This window comes from Lissotriton helveticus, chromosome 8 (assembly GCF_964261635.1).
Source record: "Lissotriton helveticus chromosome 8, aLisHel1.1, whole genome shotgun sequence".
NCBI lineage: Eukaryota > Metazoa > Chordata > Amphibia > Caudata > Salamandridae > Lissotriton > Lissotriton helveticus.
The window spans coordinates 70,463,648-70,489,116 of NC_136069.1; the positions used below are offsets into that span (position 1 = coordinate 70,463,648).

At 48.9% G+C, this 25,469-nt stretch overlaps 1 protein-coding gene across 1 annotated transcript in view; it reads left to right on the forward strand.

Annotated features, from left to right (window-relative positions):
* Nucleotides 1-24,404, forward strand: part of FSTL1 (follistatin like 1) — a 137,216-nt gene extending 112,812 nt beyond the window's left edge. The window contains exons 10-11 of the mRNA XM_078656646.1: nucleotides 6,818-6,903; nucleotides 23,361-24,404. Of these exons, the coding sequence (XP_078512772.1) occupies nucleotides 6,818-6,903; nucleotides 23,361-23,405 (131 nt within the window). The 3' untranslated portion in view covers nucleotides 23,406-24,404. The remainder of the gene's footprint in view (nucleotides 1-6,817; nucleotides 6,904-23,360) is intronic.
* The last annotated feature ends 1,065 nt before the right edge of the window (nucleotides 24,405-25,469 follow it).

A 25,469-nucleotide genomic window follows, 5' to 3' on the forward strand; every position in this document is an offset into this window, starting at 1 on the left:
CAGCATCTAGCCATAGTAGCTTGGAACCTGTGATGATGAGCGGGACAGCAGCATCTAGCCATTACCTCTGACCTCCATTTTGTTGTTGTGGTTTCCCTTGGCCCGCCTCTCCTTCCCCGATACCGCCTCCCAGCTGCCCCTCCCACCCACGAATAGAGGGCTCACCTTCTCCACAGCCAGCTGTGACCGTCCGGACCTGCTCCAGAACGGCCGCTCCCCCACGCTCCCTGACCCCATAATCTCATTGTGCCTAACATCGCCTGCTGCTCGCATCGCACACAGCTGAATCGAATTGCTGCCGGATCTGGTATCGTTCACTCTGCCAGCTTTAACTTTTGTATCGTTTTTTTGGTGTTTAACATCGCAGCTTTAATTAAATGTAATTTGCGAAAATCAAAGTCTCATAATCTAGCGCTTTGAGACGCAGCGCCGCACTCACTGCTCTGCATAGCGCATCATTTCTCAGGCTCATATTTACACGCTGGTAACACTCAGTGCTATTGCACATTTGCTGCCCCTGTTTAAATTTACCTCTGACCTCCATTTTGTTGTTGTGGTTTCCCTTGGCCCGCCTCTCCTTCCCCGATACCGCCTCCCAGCTGCCCCTCCCATGCTCCGCCCCCCTCCACTATCCTCTTACGGCAGATGTCCGAACGCGCTGCGGCCGCGCCGAAGGTGCGCCAAAGGTAAGCCCGTCTGCGCCCGTCCGCGCCTGGCCTGCGCCCAGCGCCCGTCCCTCTGCTCTATGCCGCTCCCAACCCCCCAGAGTAACTTATGATGCCGCTACTCTCCTCGCCCTCAACGCCGGACGCACCCCACTCTGCTGCGCAGCTACCCCAGGACGCACCCACGGCCCATTCTCCTGCCTCTCCTGTAAGTTCAACTGCTTCAGGACCCTCACCAAACACACTTCCTCCATTCACAGCTCCGAACCCAACGACTTGAAATGCATCCTACTGAACACCCGCTCGGTCCACAGACATGCAACAGAACTCTGGGACCTAATCGACACTGCGTCACCTGACATCGCCTTCCTTACTGAAACATGGATGAATGCATCCTCTGCCCCCGACATCGCCATAGCCATACCGGACACTTACAAGATCATTCGAAAAGACCGCACCGATCAAACTGGAGGAGGCATCGCCATCGTCCATAGAAACACCATCAAAATCTCGACCAGCTCCGACGACAATCTTGCAACCGCCGAACACCTCCACTTTCAGATCCACACCGACCCCAGGATCACACTTAGAGGAACCCTCATTTACAGGCCCCCAGGCACCCGATCTCAATTCAGCGACGACATCACTGACTTCGTCAGCCCGCACGCCCTCGCCTCAGAGAACTACATTCTTCTAGGAGACCTCAACTACCACCTTGACAACATTCTCGACAACAACACCACCACCCTTCTGGACAACCTGTCCAATCTCGGACTCAAACAACTTGTTGACACCCCCACTCACACAGCCGGACACACGCTCGACCCTATCTTCACCTCCAGCAAGCACATCTCCTTCGATCACACTACAGCTCTCCACTGGACGGATCACAGCTGTGTTCACTTCACCTACAAAACAACCCTGACCCACAACCGTCCACAACCCTTTCCCCGAAGAAAATGGAACAAAATCACCACCGACCAACTCCTCACATCACTCAGCCAAAATACTCCCACCTTAGCAACGGACCCAGACCAAGCGGCCACCAACCTCAGGCAATGGATTACCCACAGTGCAGACGAACTAGCACCCCTGAAAAAACACCAGTTGAAATCATCCAGCAAAAAGGCTCCCTGGTTCAATGATGACCTTAAAAAATCCAAAAAGACATGCCGCACCCTGGAGAAGAATTGGAGAAAAGAACCAACCTCAGACAACATGGCCTCCCTCAAGACAGCCACCCGCAAACACCACCAACTGATTCGATCCGCCAAGAAATCAGCATTTAAGGACCGTCTCGACAACAATTCTCATAACAGCAAGGAACTCTTCAATATCGTCAAAGAATTCACCAACCCTCCCGCAGCATCCAACGATATCACCAACTCCCAAGACCTCTGCGATGCGTTATCCTCCTTCTTCTACAACAAAATTGCCGACATCCACAACAGCTTCAAGAATACTCCCAATGACCAACTCACCCCACCCCCTTCAAATCCCACCCCTCCAACTAACTACCTTAACTCCTGGAACCCAATCACCATTGAAGACACCATTCGCCTCATGAACTCAATCCACTCTGGCTCACCTTCTGACCCCTGTCCCCACTACATCTTCAACAAAGCTGACTCCATCATCGCTCCCCAACTCCGCGATGTCATCAACTGCTCCTTCAACTCCGCCACCTTTCCAGAAATATGGAAACACGCCGAACTCAGCGCCCTTCTGAAAAAACCAACAGCAGACCCCTCAGAACTGAAAAACTACCGACCCATTTCCCTCCTCCCTTTCCCAGCCAAAGTCATCGAGAAAGCCGTCAATAGCCAACTTGCAGCCTTCCTTGAATCCAACAACTCCCTGGATCCCTCACAGAACGGCTTTCGAGCCAAACACAGCACCGAAACCGCCCTCATTGCGGCGACCGACGACATCCGAGCACTCCTGGACAACGGTGAAACAGTGGCCCTCATTCTACTCGACCTCTCCGCCGCCTTCGACACTGTCTGTCATAACACCCTAATACAACGCCTCTACAACATCGGCATTCAAGGAAAAGCCTTGGACTGGATCATCTCGTTCCTAGCCGGGAGAACCCAGAGAGTCCGACTCCCCCCTTTCTATTGAGAGCCCACCGAAGTCATCTGCGGCGTACCTCAAGGCTCCTCACTCAGTCCCACCCTCTTCAACGTCTACATGAGTCCCCTCGCCTCCATCGCACGTCAACACAACCTCAACATCATCTCCTACGCCGACGACACCCAGCTGATCCTTTCCCTCACCAAAGACCCCAACACCGCCAAAAACAACCTTCACGAAGGTATGAAAGAAGTAGCCGAATGGATGAAACAGAGCCGCTTAAAACTCAACTCAGACAAAACGGAAGTGCTCATTCTAGGATCCTCCCCCTCAGCTTGGGACGACTCCTGGTGGCCTTCCGCTTTGGGATCAGCGCCCACACCCACAGACCATGCACGCAACCTTGGCTTCATTCTAGACTCCTCTCTTTCAATGTCCAGACAAGTCAACGCCGTATCGTCGTCCTGCTTCAACGTCCTTCGCATTCTCAAAAAGATCTTCCGCTGGATCCGCCTCCCTCGAAACAAGAAAAACTGTCACCCATGCACTGGTCACGAGTCGACTGGATTATGGCAACACACTCTACGCCGGAATTACAACAAAATTGCAGAAAAAGCTCCAGCGCATCCAAAACGCATCAGCGAGACTCATATTAGACATCCCGCGCCAAGAGCACATCTCCGGTCACTTAAAAAACCTCCACTGGCTTCCCGTCAACAAAAGAATTACTTTCCGCCTTCTTACCCACGCACACAAGGCCCTTTATAATCTAGGACCCGAATGCCTCAACACCCGACTGTCCTTCTACTATCCCACCCGCCAACTAAGATCTTCCAATCAAGCCCTCGCCGCAGTCCCGCGCATCCGAAAAACCACCATGGGTGGCAGATCCTTCTCCTTCCTGGCTGCCAAGACCTGGAACTCACTCCCCACCCACCTCCGCCTTACTCAGAATCACATCTCCTTCAGAAAAGAACTGAAAACATGGCTATTCGACAAACAGTGAACCCCTCCCTCTAGCGCCTTGAGACCCTCTGGGTGAGTAGTGCGCTTTATAAATGCCTGAACTTGAACTTATATTAGTTTAGAGCCTGTGATGATGAGCGGGACAGCAGCACCAACATTTTTTAACAAGAGATCCAGGTGATGCATGAGTTATTTAGATTATAAATTGTGATGATAAGAAGGGTTTGCTTCAAATCAATGCATGTGGCTCATGGAAGTATTCTGACTTGAAATGTTGATGTGAGTGTTCTGCTTTAATTCATAGGCCATGATTTAGAAAAAAACAGGGATAACAATGTTGATGTATATCTGGGGATTTTTTGTTTCCAACTACTGGCTCTGGCTCGTAGAAGTATTCCAGTTTGGAATTTTAATAAATGCTTGGTTCACCATTGGAGTTTAACAATCTACTCCATGATTCTCAAGCAGGTTTCCGCCCGAAGCTCGGGATGGAGGCAGCCCTCTTGGCAGTGACAGAGTGCGCTCAGAAGTATCTGGACCAAGGCGGCACGGCAGCAATCATTTTGCTGGAACTCAGTGCCGGCTTTGACACGGTGGATCATAACATCTTGCTCTCACGTCTAAAACATCTTGGAGTGACAGGGCTGGCTCTCACCTGGCTGCAATCTTTTCTGGAAGACCGGTTCTTTCAGGTTTCGGAGGGTGCTACTCAATCCAAACTATGGCCCCTCTGGTGCGGGGTACCTCAGGGATCTTCCCTGAGTCCTACCCTTTTTAATATTTATATGGAGCCTTTGGCGGGGATAGTGCATCCTTTCGGCATTGAAATTGTCACCTAGGCAGATGATACCCAACTGGTGGTTGCCTTCAGCCACCCTGAGGGATCGTCTAGCACCCTGGGCAGCTGCCTTGAAGCAGTAGCCGACTGGATGGCACTCTCCCATCTAAAGTTACACGGGGACAAGACAGAATTGATGTTCCTGGGTAAGTCCCCGTCACCCAGAGCAGCCTTAGATTGGCCGTCATGTATGGGCACTCTACCGGAGCATAAAGATTAGATCAAGAGTCTCGGAGTATGGCTGGATAGCACTCTTTGCTTCAATCATCAAGCTACCAAGCTCTCTGCCATCTGTTTCGGCCTGATGAGGCTGTTGAGGACAATTCTGCCCCTTCTCCCTTTTCAGGCCCGTAGGATCATGGTGCAGGCTCTCATCCTGTCCCGTCTAGACTACGGGAACGCCCTGTATCTGGGTGCCCAGGCAACTACCATCAAAAAACTTCAGGTGACTCAGAACTCTGCGGCACGCTTACTTCTGAGGCTGCCTCGGAAACACTCAGGGTCAGCTGCTTTGAAAAAACTCCACTGGCTGCCAATACAGGACAGGATTCAATTCAAGGTGATGTGCATAGCCCACAAAGCTATGTGGCATGCAGGCCCTGCTATGATTTGTTCCTTAGTGACCCCCTACTACCCCCCAGAAATCTGCGTTCTAGCACAACGTTTCTTGCAGTCTCACAGGAAATTAAACTAGCTAGATGGGGGGGTTGTTCCTTCTCCTTGAATGCTGCCTCCTGTTGGAACTCCTTGCCCCTAACCATGCGCAGCGAACCAGACCTACTAAAGTTTCGCAAACTTCTGAAAAGCTTCTTTTTTCACTAATTTACAATGCCTGATTGTTGTCCCTGCCCACCCGTCCTAAGCGCTACGAGGCCTCAGGGTAGAAGTGCGCTTTACAAAACCCAATTTCATTTCATTTAATTTCATTTCATTTCTGCTTCCAGCCCCCACTTGTGGTTCACAGAAGCAATCTGGCTAGAAATGTTGATGTGTTTGGGAATGCTCTTCTTTGAACAGTTAGCTATGGATTACAGAGCATCCCGGCTAGGAACGTTGATCTACGTCCAAGAGTGGTCTTCTTTGGACAATTAATTATGAATCGCAGAGATGGCGACTAGAAATGTTGATGTGTGTCTGGGAATGCTCTGCTTTGAATGATTAGGTAGGAATCAGAGTATTCCTGCTAGGAATGTTGATGCTTTTCTGGGATATCTTCAAACGAATACGGGAAGACGCCACTGTTATATGAGAGCCTGTAATATAAAAAGGCATCTCCAGACAGAAAAGTGTGCGTAACAGCCACCAAATTGATTGTTTTTATTAATAGAACACTACTGAGCGAGTGTTTGAAAAGCTTAGGAGTCAAGTTCCTTTATCTAAGTCAGATTTTAACTCCTTATAAACACATATACCGTCCAGAGAATGAGACCGTTTTTTTAAACCTATGGCACACGTCGTTAATGAATGAATCTTGATTTTAAAGAGGAACCACACGGTTACGAGGGCGGCCAAGTAGGTCACAAAAGTACTGTGGTGGGAGCAGCATGGAGGCATTATTTGATATTGTATAAAAACGGAAGCAATTACTACGGTCTTGAGAAAGAAGGTGGTATAGGATTGAACCTTCGAAATGCGTCGACGCACATAGCACAGCCACAAATGTATTGTTCATCTATCACCTTAGATGTATATAATGCGGTAGACAATAAGGTGTTTAGGTCAAACAATTCTGGCAGCGTTAAATTGTGGCATTTAAAGACAAAGGTTATTATCTGTATGAACTCTCGTGGGATAGACTTTTATTATTCTCATGTGATTTTAAATGTGTTTTTATGATGTCAGTATTGTAATGAAGTGATCATGATGTTTTGAACCAGGATAATTATCTTTATTGAATAATCTCATTTTGTTTGTGATAATAGATATCAAAATGATTTTTACATATAATTGGGTATTTTGTGCCAATACTTGGGTGACTTGAAGGGTAACATTGGGAGTGTTGTGGAGTAGCGTGGATTAGGAGTATGGTGAGTGAAAGTGAGAGAAGTTATTTACACTAAAGAGTTTATGTCTCCCAGAGGACACCATTTGAAAATAGTTCTTGTCTGAACCCTAGTCCTTTGGGAAACCAAGGGTTCCTCTCACTTTTTGACAAAGCGTTTCTGGGAATGCTGGTTTGAATGACTGGACATGATTTACAGAGTGTTGCTGCTAGCAATGCTGAAATGTGGCTGGGAATGCTTTGCTTCTAACCTCTGCCTGTGATTTTCAGGGAAGAATCATAAGGATGGCGAGCCAGACGAGGAAATGACCGAGGAAGAGATGACCAGATACGTGCAGGAGCTGCAGAAGCATCAGGTTGAGAGTCACATTCTTACCACTTCCAGTTTGCTCCTTACTCCATATCAGTGCATGGTTTATTCTCTTCTTCTCTCTTCTCTCTCTGGTTCACTCTAGATGGTCTTATTCTTAGAGTTTTGTGTCCCCACCTGTCCTTCATTGGGAGAGGAGGGTGGAGCTCCATTGGGTTTTCCATTTTGTGTACTCACATTTCCAGTCCCTTCCACTGATGCAACTTCTGATAAACAAATGGCATGGGAAGGGCCTAATCTTACATTTGAATTTCGAACTTACCACAAGCATGACCTAATAATGTGATGTAAAGAAAATTGCCCCAGCATTGCAAATCCCAGAACTAAAGGAGCCATTGTACATACACAGTAGAAGACAGACAACAATGTAGACACACTAGGGCCAGGCTGGCACCAGTTCATTACACTGTAGTCAGCAATACCATTAAAAAGGTCCTGCAATTCAAACATGTATCTCAGAGTCCTATACCACACTAATGGTGAAGCTGTCTTACGTTGGTGTCTGAAAGAAAAGAGTAAATGAAATCCAATTTCTGGGAATTTCAGAAAAAGCAGAATACTGGTGTGGGCACACTCTTAAGCCCAGCATGGAGGGGTGAGTGGTGGAAGGATAGTGGTCAGGCATGTAGCAGGAACTGACTCAGTCCCTAGAGTTCTGCAGCCTGAAACCTTTTCTGGATTCACATGCTGTGCATCTATTCCGCCATCTAGTGGTTGGGTCCAGAAACGTGTTTGTTCTTCTCTATATTTTTTTAGTTTTTTTTCTCTCTCCATTTTACATTTTTTGGGGGGATTGTAGGTGTCGTCGACCACTGTTTGGTGGGAAGTCCATCCCTTGTGTGACGTTGGACGGCGCTATGGAAGTTCCTGTGCATGGTCGCCAGCATCCTGAACCAAGGGAAAGAGGCTTTCAGAGAAAGAGCCACAGCAAGAGCAAAAAACCCTTGTGTGGAGAAGTACAAGTTTTCTACCCATAGTACATCAAGGGGAACATCCCTGCAGATTCCATCATTGTGGCAAACGCAAGGAAGAGAAACAAGGCCCCCACATCAACAGGGCCACCCCCAGAGAAGGAGAGCAAAGGACTGGACCTGATGGGCAGAAAGACGGAGAGAGAGGAGACCACACAATGGAAGACAGCCAACTCCAACGCGCTCCTTAACCACTGTGAGCGCCACCACTGGGATAAAATCGAAAGGCTGAAACAACACCTTCCAGAGGAGTACCGCAAGAGAGCCAAAGCTGTGGCCCAGGAGGGTGAAAACATCACCAACTCCTGCCTCAGATCTGCTCTGGATGCAGCAGACACGGCCAGCAGACAGATGTGCGTGGACACCACACTCAGGCGACACGCCTGGCTGAGAATATCAGGCTTTAAACCGGAGCTGCAGACTTAAGTCATAAATCTGCTTTTTACAGGTGAGGCACTGTTCGGACAAGCAGTAGACAAGGTGCTACAACAAATAAAAACAGACCATGACACTGCAAAGGCCCTGGGGACACTGTAGTTCAAAGGATCTTTTAGAAGCAGAAGAACAACGACCAGAAGACCAATATGCAGGGCTATCTTTCCAGTCGATCAACAACGCCAACAACACCAAAGCCTCACTCATCCAGCATCACAACAAATGGCACACCAACAGTGGCAAAATCCAGCAAAGCAGCCCTTTCGAGGAAGGCCGCGAGGAAGAGGCCAAACTCCCAGAGGAGGAGGTGCAACAAACAAGTGACTCATTCGCCATTGAGACCCACCACAAAACACCAGTGGGGGGCTGAAAAGAAGGGTTCTTCCTGGACTTATACTAAAACATAGCTACTACATAGACCTCACCAAAACAACACCGCAAGTCCCTCCCAGTAAGTACATAAAAGCCTTAAAGGTACAGTAACTCTCACAACTGCGAAGAGAAGTCAAAGAGATTATCCAAAAGCGATCCATAGAGAAGGTTCCTCCAAGGGAGGCAGGCAGTGGCAACTATTCATGGTATGTCTTAGTGCCAAAACAGGACCTAACATTGAGGCCAAGGTTAGAACTCAGGTATCCAAGCAAGTTCATACAGACTCAACATTTCAAAATGACAATGCTACACAAGGTAATACTACTCCTGAGGAAGAGAGATTACATGGCCACCTTGGATCTAAAGGATGCCTACCTGCACATACCAATAAACCTGAGACACAAGAAGTATCTCAGATTTGTCCTGGACAGGGTACACTACTAGTGCTATGATTTGGCATAACATCAGCACCAAGAGTGTTTACAAAATGTCTAGCAGCAGTGGCAGTACACCTGAGAAGACATAATTCAAGAAGTGGGGGTGGTGATGGACAGAGTATCTGAATTAAACAGAACACTCGTACCCAGTCAAAAGATCAGGGCTTGACCCACCACCGTTTTTTACGGTGATGGATCAAGCCCTGATCTTTTGACTGGGTATGAGTGTTTTGTTTAATTCAGATGCTCTGTCCATCACCACCCCCTTTTGTGAATCGTTTTGGCCACTATAGGTGTGGCAGGGTATACTCAGACATGAGTCCCTTGCTCACTGCACCATCAGGATTCAAGCAAGCCGGGCCGAAGACGGCTGCAATGCCAGAAACCGGTCCCCGGAAGCTTGTTTCCTTTCCAGTAAAGAATTGGCTTGGTAGTTTGGTCTGCCCTGTTCCCATGATGCACTGGGCCAGGGACGGACTAATTTGCATGTAGCCAGGTTCTGAACTGGGATGGTGCAGTGAGCTAAAAAACGGTGATGGATCAAGCCCTGATCTTTTGACTGGGTATGAGTGTTCTGTTTAATTCAGATGCTCTGTCCATCACCACCCCCTTTTGTGAATCGTTTTGGCCACTATAGGAGTAGCAGGGTATGCTCAGACATGAGTCCCTTGCTCACTGCACCATCAGGATTCAAGCAAGCCGGGCCGAAGACTGCTGCAATGCCAGAAACCAGTCCCCGGAAGCTTGTTTCCTTTCCAGTAAAGAATTGGCTTGGTAGTTTGGTCTGCCCTGTTCCCATGATGCACTGGGCCAGGGACGGACTAATTTGCATGTAGCCAGGTTCTGAACTGGGATGGTGCAGTGAGCTAAAAAACGGTGATGGATCAAGCCCTGATCTTTTGACTGGGTATGAGTGTTCTGTTTAATTCAGATGCTCTGTCCATCACCACCCCCTTTTGTGAATCGTTTTGGCCACTATAGGAGTGGCAGGGTATGCTCAGACATGAGTCCCTTGCTCACTGCACCATCAGGATTCAAGCAAGCCGGGCCGAAGACGGCTGCAATGCCAGAAACCGGTCCCCGGAAGCTTGTTTCCTTTCCAGTAAAGAATTGGCTTGGTAGTTTGGTCTGCCCTGTTCCCATGATGCACTGGGCCAGGGACGGACTAATTTGCATGTAGCCAGGTTCTGAACTGGGATGGTGCAGTGAGCTAAAAAATGGTGATGGATCAAGCCCTGATCTTTTGACTGGGTATGAGTGTTCTGTTTAATTCAGATCACCAGCCCCTTTTGTGAACCTGAGAAGACATGGCATCCCTGTCTACCCATACCTAGATGAATGGCTAGCAAAGTAAAAGTCAAAATAAAAGTGCCACCAAGACATACAAACAGTAATGGCAATGCTGCAATGCCTCGGGATCACCATAAACCACAAGAAATCTTCACCGCAACCGGAACAGGCGGGTGTTCCGAGGAATGAGCTAAATTCAAGGACTGCATTGTATTTCTAAGAGTGACCCTAAATTCGGGACTGCACGGGCATTCCCAGTTCCCAGGAGAATGGCAGCAATTGTAGAGCAAACTTGCCTGTACCAGAAAATTCAGACTCTGACAATGTGGATTCTCATGTAATTGATTGGCATGATGGCATCATGCATCCCCCTCATAACACACGCAAGACTGCACTGTGCCCCATACAAGAATGGATTGCAACAGCTGGTCACAAGCCAGAGGGAGCTGGGAGGATGTAGTGGTTGTCACAACTAGAGTGCAAAATTAAATTGAATGGTGGAACCCAACGAATTTGGGAAGAGAAAGACATTTAAAAACACCAGCCCCGACAGTGACCATAATGGCGGACACATCCCACAAGGGTTTGGGAGCGCAAACTGACAACCTGAAAGTCAGAGGTCTCTGGAGCCCCACGGATGCTGTGAAACATATAAACTATCTGGAACTAAAGACAGTTTTCCTAGCCTTGAAAGCATACTAGGAGGATTCAAGGTGACAAACTGTACTAATCCAAATGGACTGCACAATGACTATGTTCTAACTCAACAAACAGGGGGACCGACGTCCTTCCCTCTGTCGGGACTAGCGCAGGAAGTATGGAGATGGGCAATCCAAATGATCACTAAACTATTAGCAATAAAACTTCTGGGGAAGAAGAACACAAAGGCAGACAGATTGAGTAGGCAAGACAGCTCCTCCCACTAGTGGGAGATAAAACAGTGGAATGCCCTGTTGATAGACTGATCAGGGATTTGTGCATACGCCTTTCCACTGATTCCCCTGACCCAAGGGCACTAGGCAAAGCCAGAAAACCAGGGACATCACTCATTTTCATAGCCCTGCAGTGGGCAGACAGACATGGTATTCAGACCTGCTGGAAAAGTCCAGAGGGTGAATGATTCCAATCTAGGCAACACAGGACCTGGCCATGCAAAACAGAAGAGTGTGCTATCCGGAACCAGCCACACTCTGTGCGTAGCTCCTGAATGCCTAGAATTTGGACACCTACAGCTAGCTCCCAGGACAATGGAAATCCTGATGGATGCTATAAAAACAAGCATGTGGAAATGCTACATGGAGAAGTGGTGCAGATATATCCACTGGTGCAGGGACAACAAGAACCTTAAAGCAAGGACAGAGCACAAGATGGTAGTAACATACCTCACCAACCAACTGGATAGTGGACTGACCTACGCATCACTAAAGGTCCACGTGGCCACAAAAGTGGCCTACACCAGAGGTACAACAGGGAACGGTCTCTTCACACTCCCGGTGGTGAAAAGATTCCTGGAAGGATCAAAAAGAGCAGCAACACCGAGGGCAGAACCAACACCAATGTGGAACCTGAACACCGTGCTCACACAATTGATGACAGAGCCATTAAAAACAATGCACAAGGTGGATTTGAGGTTTTTGTCCCTAAAGACAGCTTTCCTAATAGCGATCACATTCCTACGCAGAGTCGGTGTGCTAAAAGCTTTGACAATACAAGAAACGTACCTGCAGACTCACAAGGACAAGGTTGTCCAACAAACGAACACACAGTTCTTACCAAAGTTCATATCGCAATTCTACATCTACCACAGCATCCAACTACTGGCTTTTTTTCAGGAACCAAAATCACGAGCCGAGAAGGTGCTTCACACACTGGAATGTGCAAAGAGCACCAATGTACTACCTACTGGAGCCAAAGGCATTTTGGAAGAGTAACCAACTTTTTGTCTCCTTTGGCCAGGCAAAAGAACACTTGTGACCAAAGAACGATCGCCCAATGTATAGTGGAGACCATACAAACCTGCTACGCTAACGCAGAAATGACCCTACTCATATGACCCAGAGCACACTTGACCAGAAAGTAGGGTGCAACCCTAGCGTTTCTAGCAAAAGTACCCTTTGATGACATCTGCATGGCCACAACTTGGTCATCTCCAAATACCTTCACTAAACACTAATGGGCCCGATTCACAGAACTAACTTAAGACAAAATCCTAAACTTACTACTTTTGGTATTCACAGAAGTTAGGATTTTGTCTTAAGACAGACTTAAGACAGACTTAAGACAGACTTAAGTTAGGATTCTGTCTTAAGTCTGTCTTAAGTCTGTCTTAAGACAAACTTAAAACAAACTTAAGACAAAATCCTAACTTCTGTGAATACCAAAAGTAGTAAGTTTAGGATTTTCTCTTAAGTTAGTTCTGTGAATCGGGCCCTACTGTGTGGACTTTCAAATGTACAAGGAAGCGCAGGTCGGACAGAGAGCACCGGAACACCTGTTTGCCAACATACCCACATTTCAGCCCAGCCAGAACGAAATACTGCTACATATATCAGATGCACAGCATGTGAATCCAGAAAAGGATTCATGTTGCAAAATGAAATGGTTTCATACCAGTAGGAGTAGTTTTGCAGCGTGAATCTTTCTGGATTCACTATGCTGTGCATTATTCCGCGGTCTTGTGGTTGGGTCCGGATTCGTAGTCTTTTCTTTGTGGTTTTTTTTTTTTTTTTTCTTTGCCCAGGTGGGCGTCGGCGTCACACCCCCTTTGGGTGTATTTCCGGTGACGTCGGCATGCTTCCTGCGGAAGCTCCCACTCTTGGGCGCCATCTTCAGATTCTTTTTTTCCGCGGTCGGGTCTGGATCGTTCCCGTTTGGGCTCCAGACATTTTTGGAGAAAGAAGAAAGAAAATACAGAAAAGACGAGGAGAAGTCATCTGAAGACTCCAGGGGACTTCACCGACGAAAGACAAGCAAAGATAAGGCGTTTTCCATCCAGATCTTCGACGACCGTCGACGAACACGCGACCAGAGAGGCCCTGGACGCTCGAGGATGGACAACACGCCGTTCAAGTTCTGCCGTAACTGCCACCACAAGTACGCGCAGAAGGACCAGCACCCGGTATGCAACCTTTGCCTACCGGTGGACCACGAAAGCGGAGACTGCAACGCCTGTTCCGCCTTCACCCCGAAGACCCTTCGTGTGAGAGAGAGGCAGAGGGTAGCACACGCCGCCCTGCAGGGGAAGGCCCCGACCCCGTCGCTCTACGAGCTGGGGATGTCCTCCGAGGAAGAAGACAACGCTGCCGCCGAAGACGACAGCTACACGGTCGTAGAGACCGATTACACGAAGACTTCTGACAAGGTAGGAGACTCTTCGGCCCCCAAGAACCCGAGAGACTCTGAGTCTCGAAAAATCGAGGGCAAGACCCCGAAAGCGCCGACGCCAAAAAAGGCGGCGTCCGCGACTACTCCCAGGCCCAGCGGATCCTCAGAGAAGGAGTCCCCGGCGCCGAGAGCTGCTGATCAGCAGAAGACGTCGAAAATCGTCCCCGAAAAGGATCGATCGACGAGGGAGAAAGACCCGAAACTGTCGACGACGACCAGAGACCCGATATCCGGTTCGACGTCGAAAACTTCGACTCCGAGAGGCACGGCGACGAGCCATCCGTCGAAGAGAGCGGCGGAACCATCCGACGCGGAACACGCGGCCGAGATGGAAAAGAAAAGAAGGCGCCTCGAGGCAGAAATGGAGAACTTCATGCAGCGGAAAAAAGATTTCGACGCAAGGATGAAGGCCTTCACGATCCCTCACAAGACCAAGCCACCAGTGCTGGAGGCGGTCGAGGAGGAAGAAGAAGAGGTCGCCGAAGTCACCGAGCAAGACCAGGACGTCGAGGTGTTCGACGACCAGGAGGAGTACGAGAATCCCCACGAGAGCTACAGCTATGGGGAGGAAGATGAGGGCAGGACAGACACAGAGTCGGCGCCCTATGACCTTCAGGAGGTAGATTACATCGATGTCGACACCGACAGCCCGGAGGAGGTGGTCGACACCTACCCCTCGAGGCCCTCGCCGCCGGACGACATCGGGGCCTACAACGCGGTGATACAATCTGCCGCAGCAGCTTTCAAGCTCAAGCTCGACGAAGAGAAGCAGAAAGCAGACTTCCTTCTGGAAACATTGCTCCCAACACAAACGAGGAGCCAGTTCCTCCCGATGCTCGAGAGCGTCTTGGCTCAGGGGAAGGAAGCTTTCAGGGAGCCCGCAACATGCAAGGCAGTAACTCCCAGAACTGAGAAGAAGTACAAGCATGCCGCAAAGGACCCGGCCTACATTCAGGGCACGGTCTCCGCAGACTCCATTATCACGGCCACAGCAAGGAGGAGGGCTAACGTACCCACTACCTCGGGCCCGCCACCGGATAAAGAGAGCAAAAGGATGGATCTGGTGGGCAGAAGGATCGAACGGAATGCCGCGACCCACTGGCGCATGGCTAATTCCAACGCCCTGGTAAACAGACACATGTACCAAATCATGGAGGGACTGGGGCAGTTGGTGAAGGACTTGCCCCAGGATGCCAAGCAGAAAGCCGAAAAGCTAATTGAAGAGGGGAAGAATGCTGCAAATTCTTGCCTTAAGACGGCCCTGGATGGGGCAGACACCGCCAGCAGGCTCATGATGATGGGCGTCACGGTAAGGAGACACGCCTGGCTCAGGATATCCGGTTTCAAACCGGAGGTGCAACACAGCATCCTGAACACACCGTTCAACGGCAGTACGCTTTTCGGACAAACAGTTGATGAGCAACTCAGCCAACTTAAGAAGGATAACGAAACAGCAAGATCCATGGGAGCATTGCAGTTCAGAGGGAACAAGAGGGGCACCCCGTCACGGAGGCCCGGCGGAAGAGGCGGAAACCAGCCAGGTACATCACACCAGGCTTTCCAGCAAACGCACCAGGCAGACTCGCAGGGTCAGCAGGGCCATCAGAAACAGCCCTGGCAGTACCAACAAAGAGGCCAGTCCTTTCGAGGGAGAAATGGACGGGGACAAAATAGGAGAGGGGGCCAGCAGCCCACCTCCAAGTGACTTCAAAAAAATCCGTGTGCCCACCCACAAAAAAGATCCCAGGGGGCAGCACGTACAGATGGGTCAAGACAAACTAGACACCTACGACCACAGGACACCAGTGGGAGGAAGATTAAGATTCCACCTCCAGGAGTGGAGAGGAATCACATCAGACAAATGGATCCTCAACATTATCCAATTCGGATACTGCATAGAGTTGGAGGCGAGGCCAACAAGCAGAAAACCAAGAAGAAAGCCGCTAGCAAGCAAGCAGCTGCAGTGCCTTCAGGAAGAAGCAAAAGAACTCCTGCGGAAGCAGGCCATAGAAAGGGTACCCTTCAAGGAAAGAAACACAGGAGTATACTCAACATACTTCCTGGTACCAAAAGTAGACGAGACAATGAGGCCCATTCTCGATTTACGGTTCGTGAACAAATTCATAAGAACGCAAAAATTCAAAATGACCTCCCTGCAAGAGGTGCTCCCACAGTTGCAGACCGGGGACTTCATGGTCACTATAGACCTCAAAGACGCATACCTGCACATCCCAATGAACAGGAAGCACAAGCACATGCTCAGGTTCACCGTCGGAGAAAGCCACTACCAGTTCACGACACTGGCCTTCGGTCTAAAATCGGCACCAAGAGTTTTCACAAAGTGCCTCGCAGCAGTCGCAGCGCACCTAAGAAGGCAGGGAATACATGTATACCCTTACCTGGACGACTGGCTGGTGAAAGCAAACTCATACCAGAAATGCAAGCTGCACGCACATACAGTGACCAGCACGCTCATAAACCTGGGGTTCTCCATCCATTGGAAGAAATCATCAATGGAGCCGGAACAAGTGAAGATCTTCCTGGGAGCACAGATCAACACCTTACAGGGCAAGGTGTTCCCCAGCGAGAAGAGGGCGAGGGCGCTGGTGAAGGAAACTCGCCTCTACCGGAAGGGACAAGCTCGGACAGTGAGGACGGCGAGCAAGATCATGGGGATGATGGCATCATGCATCCACCTGGTACCGAATGTACGACTCCACATGAGACCCATTCAAGAATGGCTACAGGAGCAATGGTCACAAGCTACAGGCAGTTGGGAGGATCTAGTGGTTGTAACGCACGCAGTGCAGAAGGAGATGACATGGTGGACCATGGAGAACATAGCAAGGGGAAAGCCTCTAACGCCCCCAACGCCAACAGTGACCATCACCACAGACGCATCCCTGAAGGGATGGGGCGCTCACATGGAGGAGCTCAAGGTGAGGGGACTGTGGACACCGACGGATGCCACAAAGCACATCAATTACTTAGAATTGAAGACAATCTTCCTTGCACTGAAGGCCTTTCAAACAAGACTGTACAAGCACAAGGTATTGATACAAACAGACAACACCACTGCGATGTTCTACATCAACAAGCAGGGGGGCACACAGTCCGCACCGCTTTCAACGCTGGCGCAGGAGATATGGAGATGGGCCATCCCTCTCAAGATAGACCTGCTAGCCATACACCTACCAGGGAAGGACAACATACAAGCCGATTGGCTCAGCAGGCAGACATCGGCATCCCACGAGTGGGAGCTCAATGCTCAGGAGACAAGATACCTGTTCGACAGGTGGGGGACACCATCGGTGGACCTGTTTGCCACACGCCAGAATGCAAAATGCCAAAACTTCGCATCCAGGCAGCCCGAGGAGGGGACACTGGGGAATGCCCTATGGATAGATTGGTCAAGGACATTTGCCTACGCCTTTCCCCCGATACCACTGATGCACAGAGTACTGAGCAAGTGCAGAGCGAGCAACATGACACTGATACTGGTCGCACCGCAGTGGGCGAGGCAGACCTGGTACTCGCAGATCATGGAGATGACACAGTGTGCACCCCACAGATTCAGCAGGAGGAAAGATCTACTGTCCATGCAGAACGGAGAGGTACTGCATCCAGAGCCAGAGAGCATGAGCCTAGTAGCGTGGCTCCTGAGGACATAGAGTTCGCACATTTGAGACTACCAGAAAGCACCCTGAGGGTACTTCGGGAGGCACGAAGGCCCAGCACTCGAAAGTGCTACGTTGCGAAATGGAAAAGATTCACAATATGGTGCAGACAGGAAAGACTCCACAATAAGATGAAGAGGGACTCCACAGTGCTAAGGTACCTGACGCACTTACTGGAGAAGAACCTTAGCTCATCCTCGTTAAGAGTTCACTTGGCAGCGATAGTAGCCTACACAAGGGGAGAAACGTGCAGGAGCTTCTTCACATCACAGGTGGTGAAGAGATTCCTAGAAGGAGCGAAAAGGATCGCGCCACCCAAGCGGGTGCCGCCACCTGCATGGAACTTGAACACAGTCCTAACGGAACTCATGAAAGAGCCCTTTGAACCACTTCACAAGGCCTCCCTAAAGATGCTAACTATGAAAACAGCCTTCCTGGTTGCGATAACGTCCTTACGCAGAGTAAGCGAGCTTCAAGCGCTGACGCTACAAGAACCATACATACAAATACACAACGATAGAGTTGTGATGAGGACTGACCCACACTTCATGCCGAAGGTGGTATCCAATTTTCACATGAACCAGTCTATACAGATACCGAGTTTTTTCCAAAAACCCACAACCAGCGCAGAGAGAGCTCTGCACACCCTGGACGCCAGAAGGGCAGTCATGCACTACATTGAAAGGACAAAGGGGCACAGGAAAACGAAACAGTTTTTTGTGTCCTTCGCAAACAGCTTCATGGGCAAAGCAGTAACCAAAAGGACCATTGCACGATGGATCGCACAAACAATCCAACTCTGCCACAAACGGGCAGGACAGGAACTGGCTGAGGGGACACGTGCCCACTCCACCAGGAAGAAGGGCGCTACAATAGCCTTCCTGGCTAACACACCCATAGAGGACATATGCCTGGCGGCAACATGGGCTTCGGTGCACACGTTCACGAAGCACTACTGTATGGACATACAAATGAACAAGGAAGCTCAAGTGGGACAGAAGGTGCTACAGCACATATTCAACACCCAACGCTCATCTTCCACCCAGCCGCCACAGAGATGAGAAACCGCTACAAAATCTATGCACAGCATAGTGAATCCAGAAAGATTCACGCTGCAAAACGAATAGTTTTCTTACCTGTCGGTGTAGTTTTGCAGCTTGAAGATCTTTCTGGATTCACTAGCGAACCCACCCACCTCCGCCAGAAAGATGAGGCTGGAGAGAGAAGAGGTGGTTAACTAAAGAATAGACTTTGAAAGTACAAAGCGGTAAATACAAACTAAGAAGAACATTGCCATTACTTCGGAAACGAAAGAAACACGGAAAAAAAGAACCCGAAGATGGCGCCCAAGAGTGGGAGCTTCCGCAGGAAGCATGCCGACGTCACCGGAAATACACCCAAAGGGGGTGTGACGCCGACGCCCACCTGGGCAAAGAAAAAAAAAAAAAAACACACACAAAGAAAAGACTACGAATCCGGACCCAACCACAAGACCGCGGAATAATGCACAGCATAGTGAATCCAGAAAGATCTTCAAGCTGCAAAACTACACCGACAGGTAAGAAAACTATTCGTTTTGCAGCATGAAGTGTGTTTTGCATTCACATGCGACCCACCCAACTTCCCAGAAATGGGGAAATAGGCAACCAGACGAGGAATGCAACACTACAAGGCAGTGAAAAAACATTCTTTGAAGATAGCGACCATGCACAGGAAATTCCAGAACATACCACCAAGTAGTGGTTGACAACGGCCACAACCGGGAAACAAAAAAACAAGCATTTGCAATGCAATAGGTCTCGCATTACTAATAGTTTGAGGTACTGGTGTTGCAAATAATAATGCAACGCCAATAGCTCATACTTTCAGTAATGGGAAACTAGTGCATTGCTAATGCTTTCATAGTGAGCCAGGAACATGCATTGTATGTCTCAGTGCAGTACCGCAAGCTCCTCCTAGAGGTCCCTAGTGAGCAAGAGACCAGCACTGCATGTCTCGGTGTAGTACTGCCAGCTGCTCCTAGAGGTCCCTTGTGAGCAAGGCACCAGCACTGCATGTCTAGGTGTAGTACCGCATGTGCTCCTAGAGGTCCCTAGTGAGCAAGGCACCAGCACTGCATGTCTCGGCACAGTACCTCAAGCTGCTCCTAGAGGTCCCTAGTGAGCAAGGGACCAGCACTGCATGTCTAGGTGCAGTACTGCAAACTGCTTAGAGGTCCTTAGTGAGCAAGGCACAGCACTGCATGTCTAGGTGCAGTACCGCAAGCTGCTCCTAGAGCTCTCTAGTGAGGAAGGCACCAGCACTGCTTGTCTCATGCAGTACTGCTAGCTGCTCCTAAAGGTCCCTAGTGAGCAAGGCACCAGCACTGCATGTCTAGGTGTAGTACCGCATGTGCTCCTAGAGGTCCCTTGTGAGCAAGGCACCAGCACTGCATGTCTCGGCACAGTACCTCAAGCTGCTCCTAGAGGTCCCTAGTGAGCAAGGGACCAGCACTGCATGTCTAGGTGCAGTACTGCAAACTGCTTAGAGGTCCTTAGTGAGCAAGGCACAGCACTGCATGTCTAGGTGCAGTACCGCAAGCTGCTCCTAGAGCTCTCTAGTGAGGAAGGCACCAGCACTGCTTGTCTCATGCAGTACTGCTAGCTGCTCCTAAAGGTCCCTAGTGAGCAAGGCACCAGCACTGCATGTCTAGGTGTAGTACCGCATGTGCTCCTAGAGGTCCCTTGTGAGCAAGGCACCAGCACTGCATGTCTCGGCACAGTACCTCAAGCTGCTCCTAGAGGTCCCTAGTGAGCAAGGGACCAGCACTGCATGTCTCGGCGCAGTACCGCAAGCTGCTCCTAGAGGTACCTAGTGAGCAAGGCACCAGCACTGCATGTCTAGGTGCAGTACCACATGTGCTCCTAGAGGTCCCTAGTGAGCAAGGCACCAGCACTGCATGTCTCGGTGTAGTATTGCCAGCTGCTCCTAGAGGTCCCTTGTGAGCAAGGCACCAGCACTGCATGTCTAGTTGCAGTACCGCTAGCTGCTCCTAGAGGTCCCTTGTGAGCAAGGCACCAGCACTGCATGCCTAGGTGCAGCACCGCAAGCTGCTCCTAGAGGTACCTAGTGAGCAAGGCGCCAGCACTGCATGTCTCGGTGTAGTACTGCCAGCTGCTCCTAGAGGTCCCTTGTGAGCAAGGCACCAGCACTGCATGTCTAGGTGCAGTACCGCTAGCTGCTCCTAGAGGTCCCTAGTGAGCAAGGCACCAGCACTGCATGTCTCGGCACAGTACCTCAAGCTGCTCCTAGAGGTCCCTAGTGAGCAAGGGACCAGCACTGCATGTCTAGGTGTAGTACCGCATGTGCTCCTAGAGGTCCCTTGTGAGCAAGGCACCAGCACTGCATGTCTAGGTGCAGTACCGCTAGCTGCTCCTAGAGGTCCCTTGTGAGCAAGGCACCAGCACTGCATGTCTAGGTGCAGTACCACATGTGCTCCTAGAGGTCCCTAGTGAGCAAGGCACCAGCACTGCATGTCTCGGTGTAGTATTGCCAGCTGCTCCTAGAGGTCCCTTGTGAGCAAGGCACCAGCACTGCATGTCTAGTTGCAGTACCGCTAGCTGCTCCTAGAGGTCCCTTGTGAGCAAGGCACCAGCACTGCATGCCTAGGTGCAGCACCGCAAGCTGCTCCTAGAGGTACCTAGTGAGCAAGGCGCCAGCACTGCATGTCTCGGTGTAGTACTGCCAGCTGCTCCTAGAGGTCCCTTGTGAGCAAGGCACCAGCACTGCATGTCTAGGTGCAGTACCGCTAGCTGCTCCTAGAGGTCCCTTGTGAGCAAGGCACCAGCACTGCATGCCTAGGTGCAGCACCGCAAGCTGCTCCTAGAGGTACCTAGTGAGCAAGGCGCCAGCACTGCATGTCTCGGTGTAGTACTGCCAGCTGCTCCTAGAGGTCCCTTGTGAGCAAGGCACCAGCACTGCATGTCTAGGTGCAGTACCGCTAGCTGCTCCTAGAGGTCCCTTGTGAGCAAGGCACCAGCACTGCATGTCTAGGTGCAGTACCACATGTGCTCCTAGAGGTCCCTAGTGAGCAAGGCACCAGCACAGCATGTCTCCGTGCAGTACCGCAAGCTGCTCCTAGAGGTCCCTAGTGAACAAGGCACCAGCAGTGCATGTCTACAAAGTTGGAGTTATTTGCATGTTATGTTATGTTATTAGTTTATTGAAGCGCAACAGCTGCCCCAGCAAAGAGGCGTCCCGGCGCTAGTGAGCGGTAAGGTGGAGTGGATGGAGCAGGCCAAAAGGGCAAAGCCTTAGGGGCAGGAGAACAGAAAGGTCTTTACAGCTTTACGAAAAGCAAGCAGGTTCATTATAAATGGCAATGTTCTTTACCTACCCATGTTGCAGAGTGCAGTACCATATGTGGCGTGGCCAGAAGTGGACCCCTTTGGGTCACATATGGTACTGAACCCTGCAGAAGATATGGTAAATCCACCCTACCCATAATGCATTGCATGTTATGAGTACATTCAAATAGCTATGTCCATATATACAATTAGTATCTTTGAAATATGGCAAAAAAAATATTACATTGATTTTGGATTAGGTTTTACTTTGTGTGAAACTGATGTTGGAAAATTTATAGACAGTCTCATATAAATGTGAGGTGTTCTAGTGAGTGAAGTAACCACTGCCAGCCTAGCTTAGAACCAAGTGTGTGTCCTGCCTGAAGCCTTTTAAGAAAATAGTGCCTTGAGGCTGCACATGTAACTGAGGGTGTCCTCATGGGAGGTTACAAGAAGAGACAAGGAAGGACTACTAAGTCTATTGACCAATGGAAAGCCACCATTTACAAAAGACAGGGACAAGAGTCAATTAAAAAGAAAGGCAGAAAGTGGGCAGAGCTTTATGACCATATCCTGAATACAATCTAATAACTTTGGATAGATGCACAGCCGAAAAATTTGTATGATGCTAAACACGTTATTAAAGTTTCTGGTGCACCGGAAGGAGGCGTCGAGTGTCCTACGACGTCGATAATTGAATTTGGAAGTGAGACTAGATGGAATCTAGAATCATCCCTAACGGGCACACACTTTATTGTCTTCTGAATGAGGAAGACTTCCACTCCTGTTCATTGTTAAAATCAACAATGAACAGGAGTGGAAGTCTTCCTCATTCAGAAGACAATAAAGTGTGTGCCCGTTAGGGATGATTCTAGATTCCATCTAGTCTCACTTCCATATCCTGAATACAGCATGTCTTGAAGAGCCAGTGCAAGCGCTGCCTAGGCGAGACCTAAAAAAGAAGGACTAACACGTTTCCAGACCCAACCACTAGCTGGCAGAATAGATGCACAGCATGTGAATCCAGAAAATTCTTCAGGCTGCAAAACTATTCCTACTGGTAAGTAACCATTTCGATCCTGATGATGAACAGCACAACACACAAGTTCATCACATTAAATCTGCTGATGGTGATTTTCATACCGGCATCTATGCATGATAGTCTACAATTTATGATAAGTAAGACGGCAGCATCTGCATTATAGAAAGTCAGCGTATGGTGATGAATATGACAGCCCCACATGGGTTTAGTAGTCTATTATGTGGATGAAGAGGATGTGGTTAAAAGTCATAACATGAACACATTTTACTCTATTAATAAAATTCCAAATCAACCTTCTGTAGAGTTAAGCTGAAAGTGTCTCTGAAGAAGTGGGATTTAGCCCAGTTTCCCTTATGAAAATTGTGCAACTGGCATAACCACATCAGAATGTCTACAGAATGATTCCTACTCTTGTAAAAACAATGCAACTACTACAAAACATTTTCTAGCACAAGAGTCAGCCTCTTGTGGTCTAGTGCTGCGTTTAATTATTATTTTTTCATTCTTAAGGAGACGGCTGAAAAATCCAAAAAGATGAGCAGCAAGGAGATGTAGACCGCATGATGTCACTGCCATGGGAGGAGCCAAGAAGATTTGCTCCCAGCACGCACGCGCACCTCTATTCATCGGCGCGGGGTTTGACGCGCAGAGGGAGCTTCTTTTGCCAGATCATAAATATTTGCCATTTATATCGACAATTTTTTTTAATTGAAGAATATGTTTTGTTCATTTCAATTGGGGATTTGTTAAAAAAACAGACTTGGGTGGGTTTCCAGAGCATTTTTGTATGGGGAAGGGAAGAAAACTGCAGATGGTGTCCATTCTATTACCTAGGTCAGCGCTTGGCAACAGCCTCTGCGTCTTAAAAGCCACCAGAGGAAATACGCGCTGTTGAAGACCAGAATCTTGCATGGTGTTGGTGCCCAAATTTCTTGTATTTTTTTTCTGGGAAATTTAAACTGGTTGTTTTACATCAGTAACCAAACCAACTTGACCTTGTAGGCTAAGGCGCAAGTAGCAGGAGGAGTGAAGGAAGTGACACGCGGAAGCAAGGTGCCCTGGCTCCGCCCCTCCCCACTACCGCCCTTTCCACTCACTACTCAGAAAGGACAGGCACTAAACTTTGGTACCTATCAGAAGGGGAAACAAGAAGTAGGTAGGCAATGCAGGGTTTTATTTGGGGAGTGAGTAGATAAAATCTGGGAGTCTTTTACAGCTGTAAGTGTTTCAGAAACCAATTACACGCAAGCTCTGTATGGGGCAACTGGTGGAGTTAGGCAGTGAGTAACATCTCGCGACAAGGACCCCCGACTCCAATGGAGACGCACTTGAGAGACTGATAACAGGATGTGATGATCATTTTATTGTATGGGGTCTGAAACTTAAAGCGTGTGTGTTTGGAGAAGGGGGTATCATCCCCCCGAAACTCAAGAGCAACTTTTTTGAGAACTCTGCTTTCCCTGCAACAAAGCATGTTATGCTCTGTGGTCCCTTATTGAGGCATTACAATGGGAGGATGAGAAAACACACACTTTTAGAACATCTTTTGCAAAAACATAGACTTCTAAACATAGAGTAGCAGGTGTCGACCTTAATCAATACCTCCCTGTTAAACTTGGAGCTAGCCCAAATCCTGACACTTGCCCCTGAATATGGGATGAGCGGACTTCGAATGGTAAATTAACACAGTCTTATATTTCTGGGAAGTGTGCTTGGCTTGATGTAGGAATTAAATACAGCTTGCAATATTTGGAGAGAGATAGTTGCCGCATTTAAGTTTTAGATTTTTAAAGACTTTACTTAGGAGTCTGTGTTTTTGCAAAATCTGTGATCGCACTCTGTTTTCATGAGTAAAAAAGTAAAAAAATAAGGTAGACCCACTCTCTGTCCCACAAGCCACTTCTCTGATACATTTTAGACCCCTTGAGCGGTAGACAGAGTAATTTTTGTTCAGTAGTGCACCTATAGAGCTCTAGCAGGTCCCCATCACGGCTGCTGCCTCCATTAAAGACCGTGGATAACTTTTGGGGGGAATAAAAGGATCGACTCCTCTGCCCCACTTCTCCACATGTCTTTTTCTTAGCCTGTGCTTCCTCTCTGTTCCCCATCCGTCAAACGCATGTCTCGCCTGCTCCCTTCCACTGTTTTTTGCACCGGCTACCCTGACACTCCATGTAAGTGCTACTTTTACCCATGTCAAGGACTAGCTAACCATTCCCATTTTTTTACATTTTTTTATTTAGAAAATATAATTTTGTATTCCTAGCTAGCAGTGTTTTTTGGTTTGTTATTTAACATATTGTATTACCATGTTGTGCTTCAAAATCAAACAATGTAATTGATTTTTCGTCTTCAAAATAAGATGAAAATGCGCACTTGAGGTTCTCGTGGTAAAGCCATTTCTTCCGCCAAAAACCGATGGTCTCGCGCTACTGCTGGTGACGTCATCATTCATGTTTCGTGCACAAAAGCCAAAGAGCATGATGTCTCCAGGTGGGGCGCGAGAGGATCTGGGCTTGGGTGGTGAGGCATTGTTCTTGTACCACGATGGTTATTTTTGGGGTATGGCCACAATACAGTCGCGATGTTGGTTACAAGTCCAATCCCTTTCACGTGCTG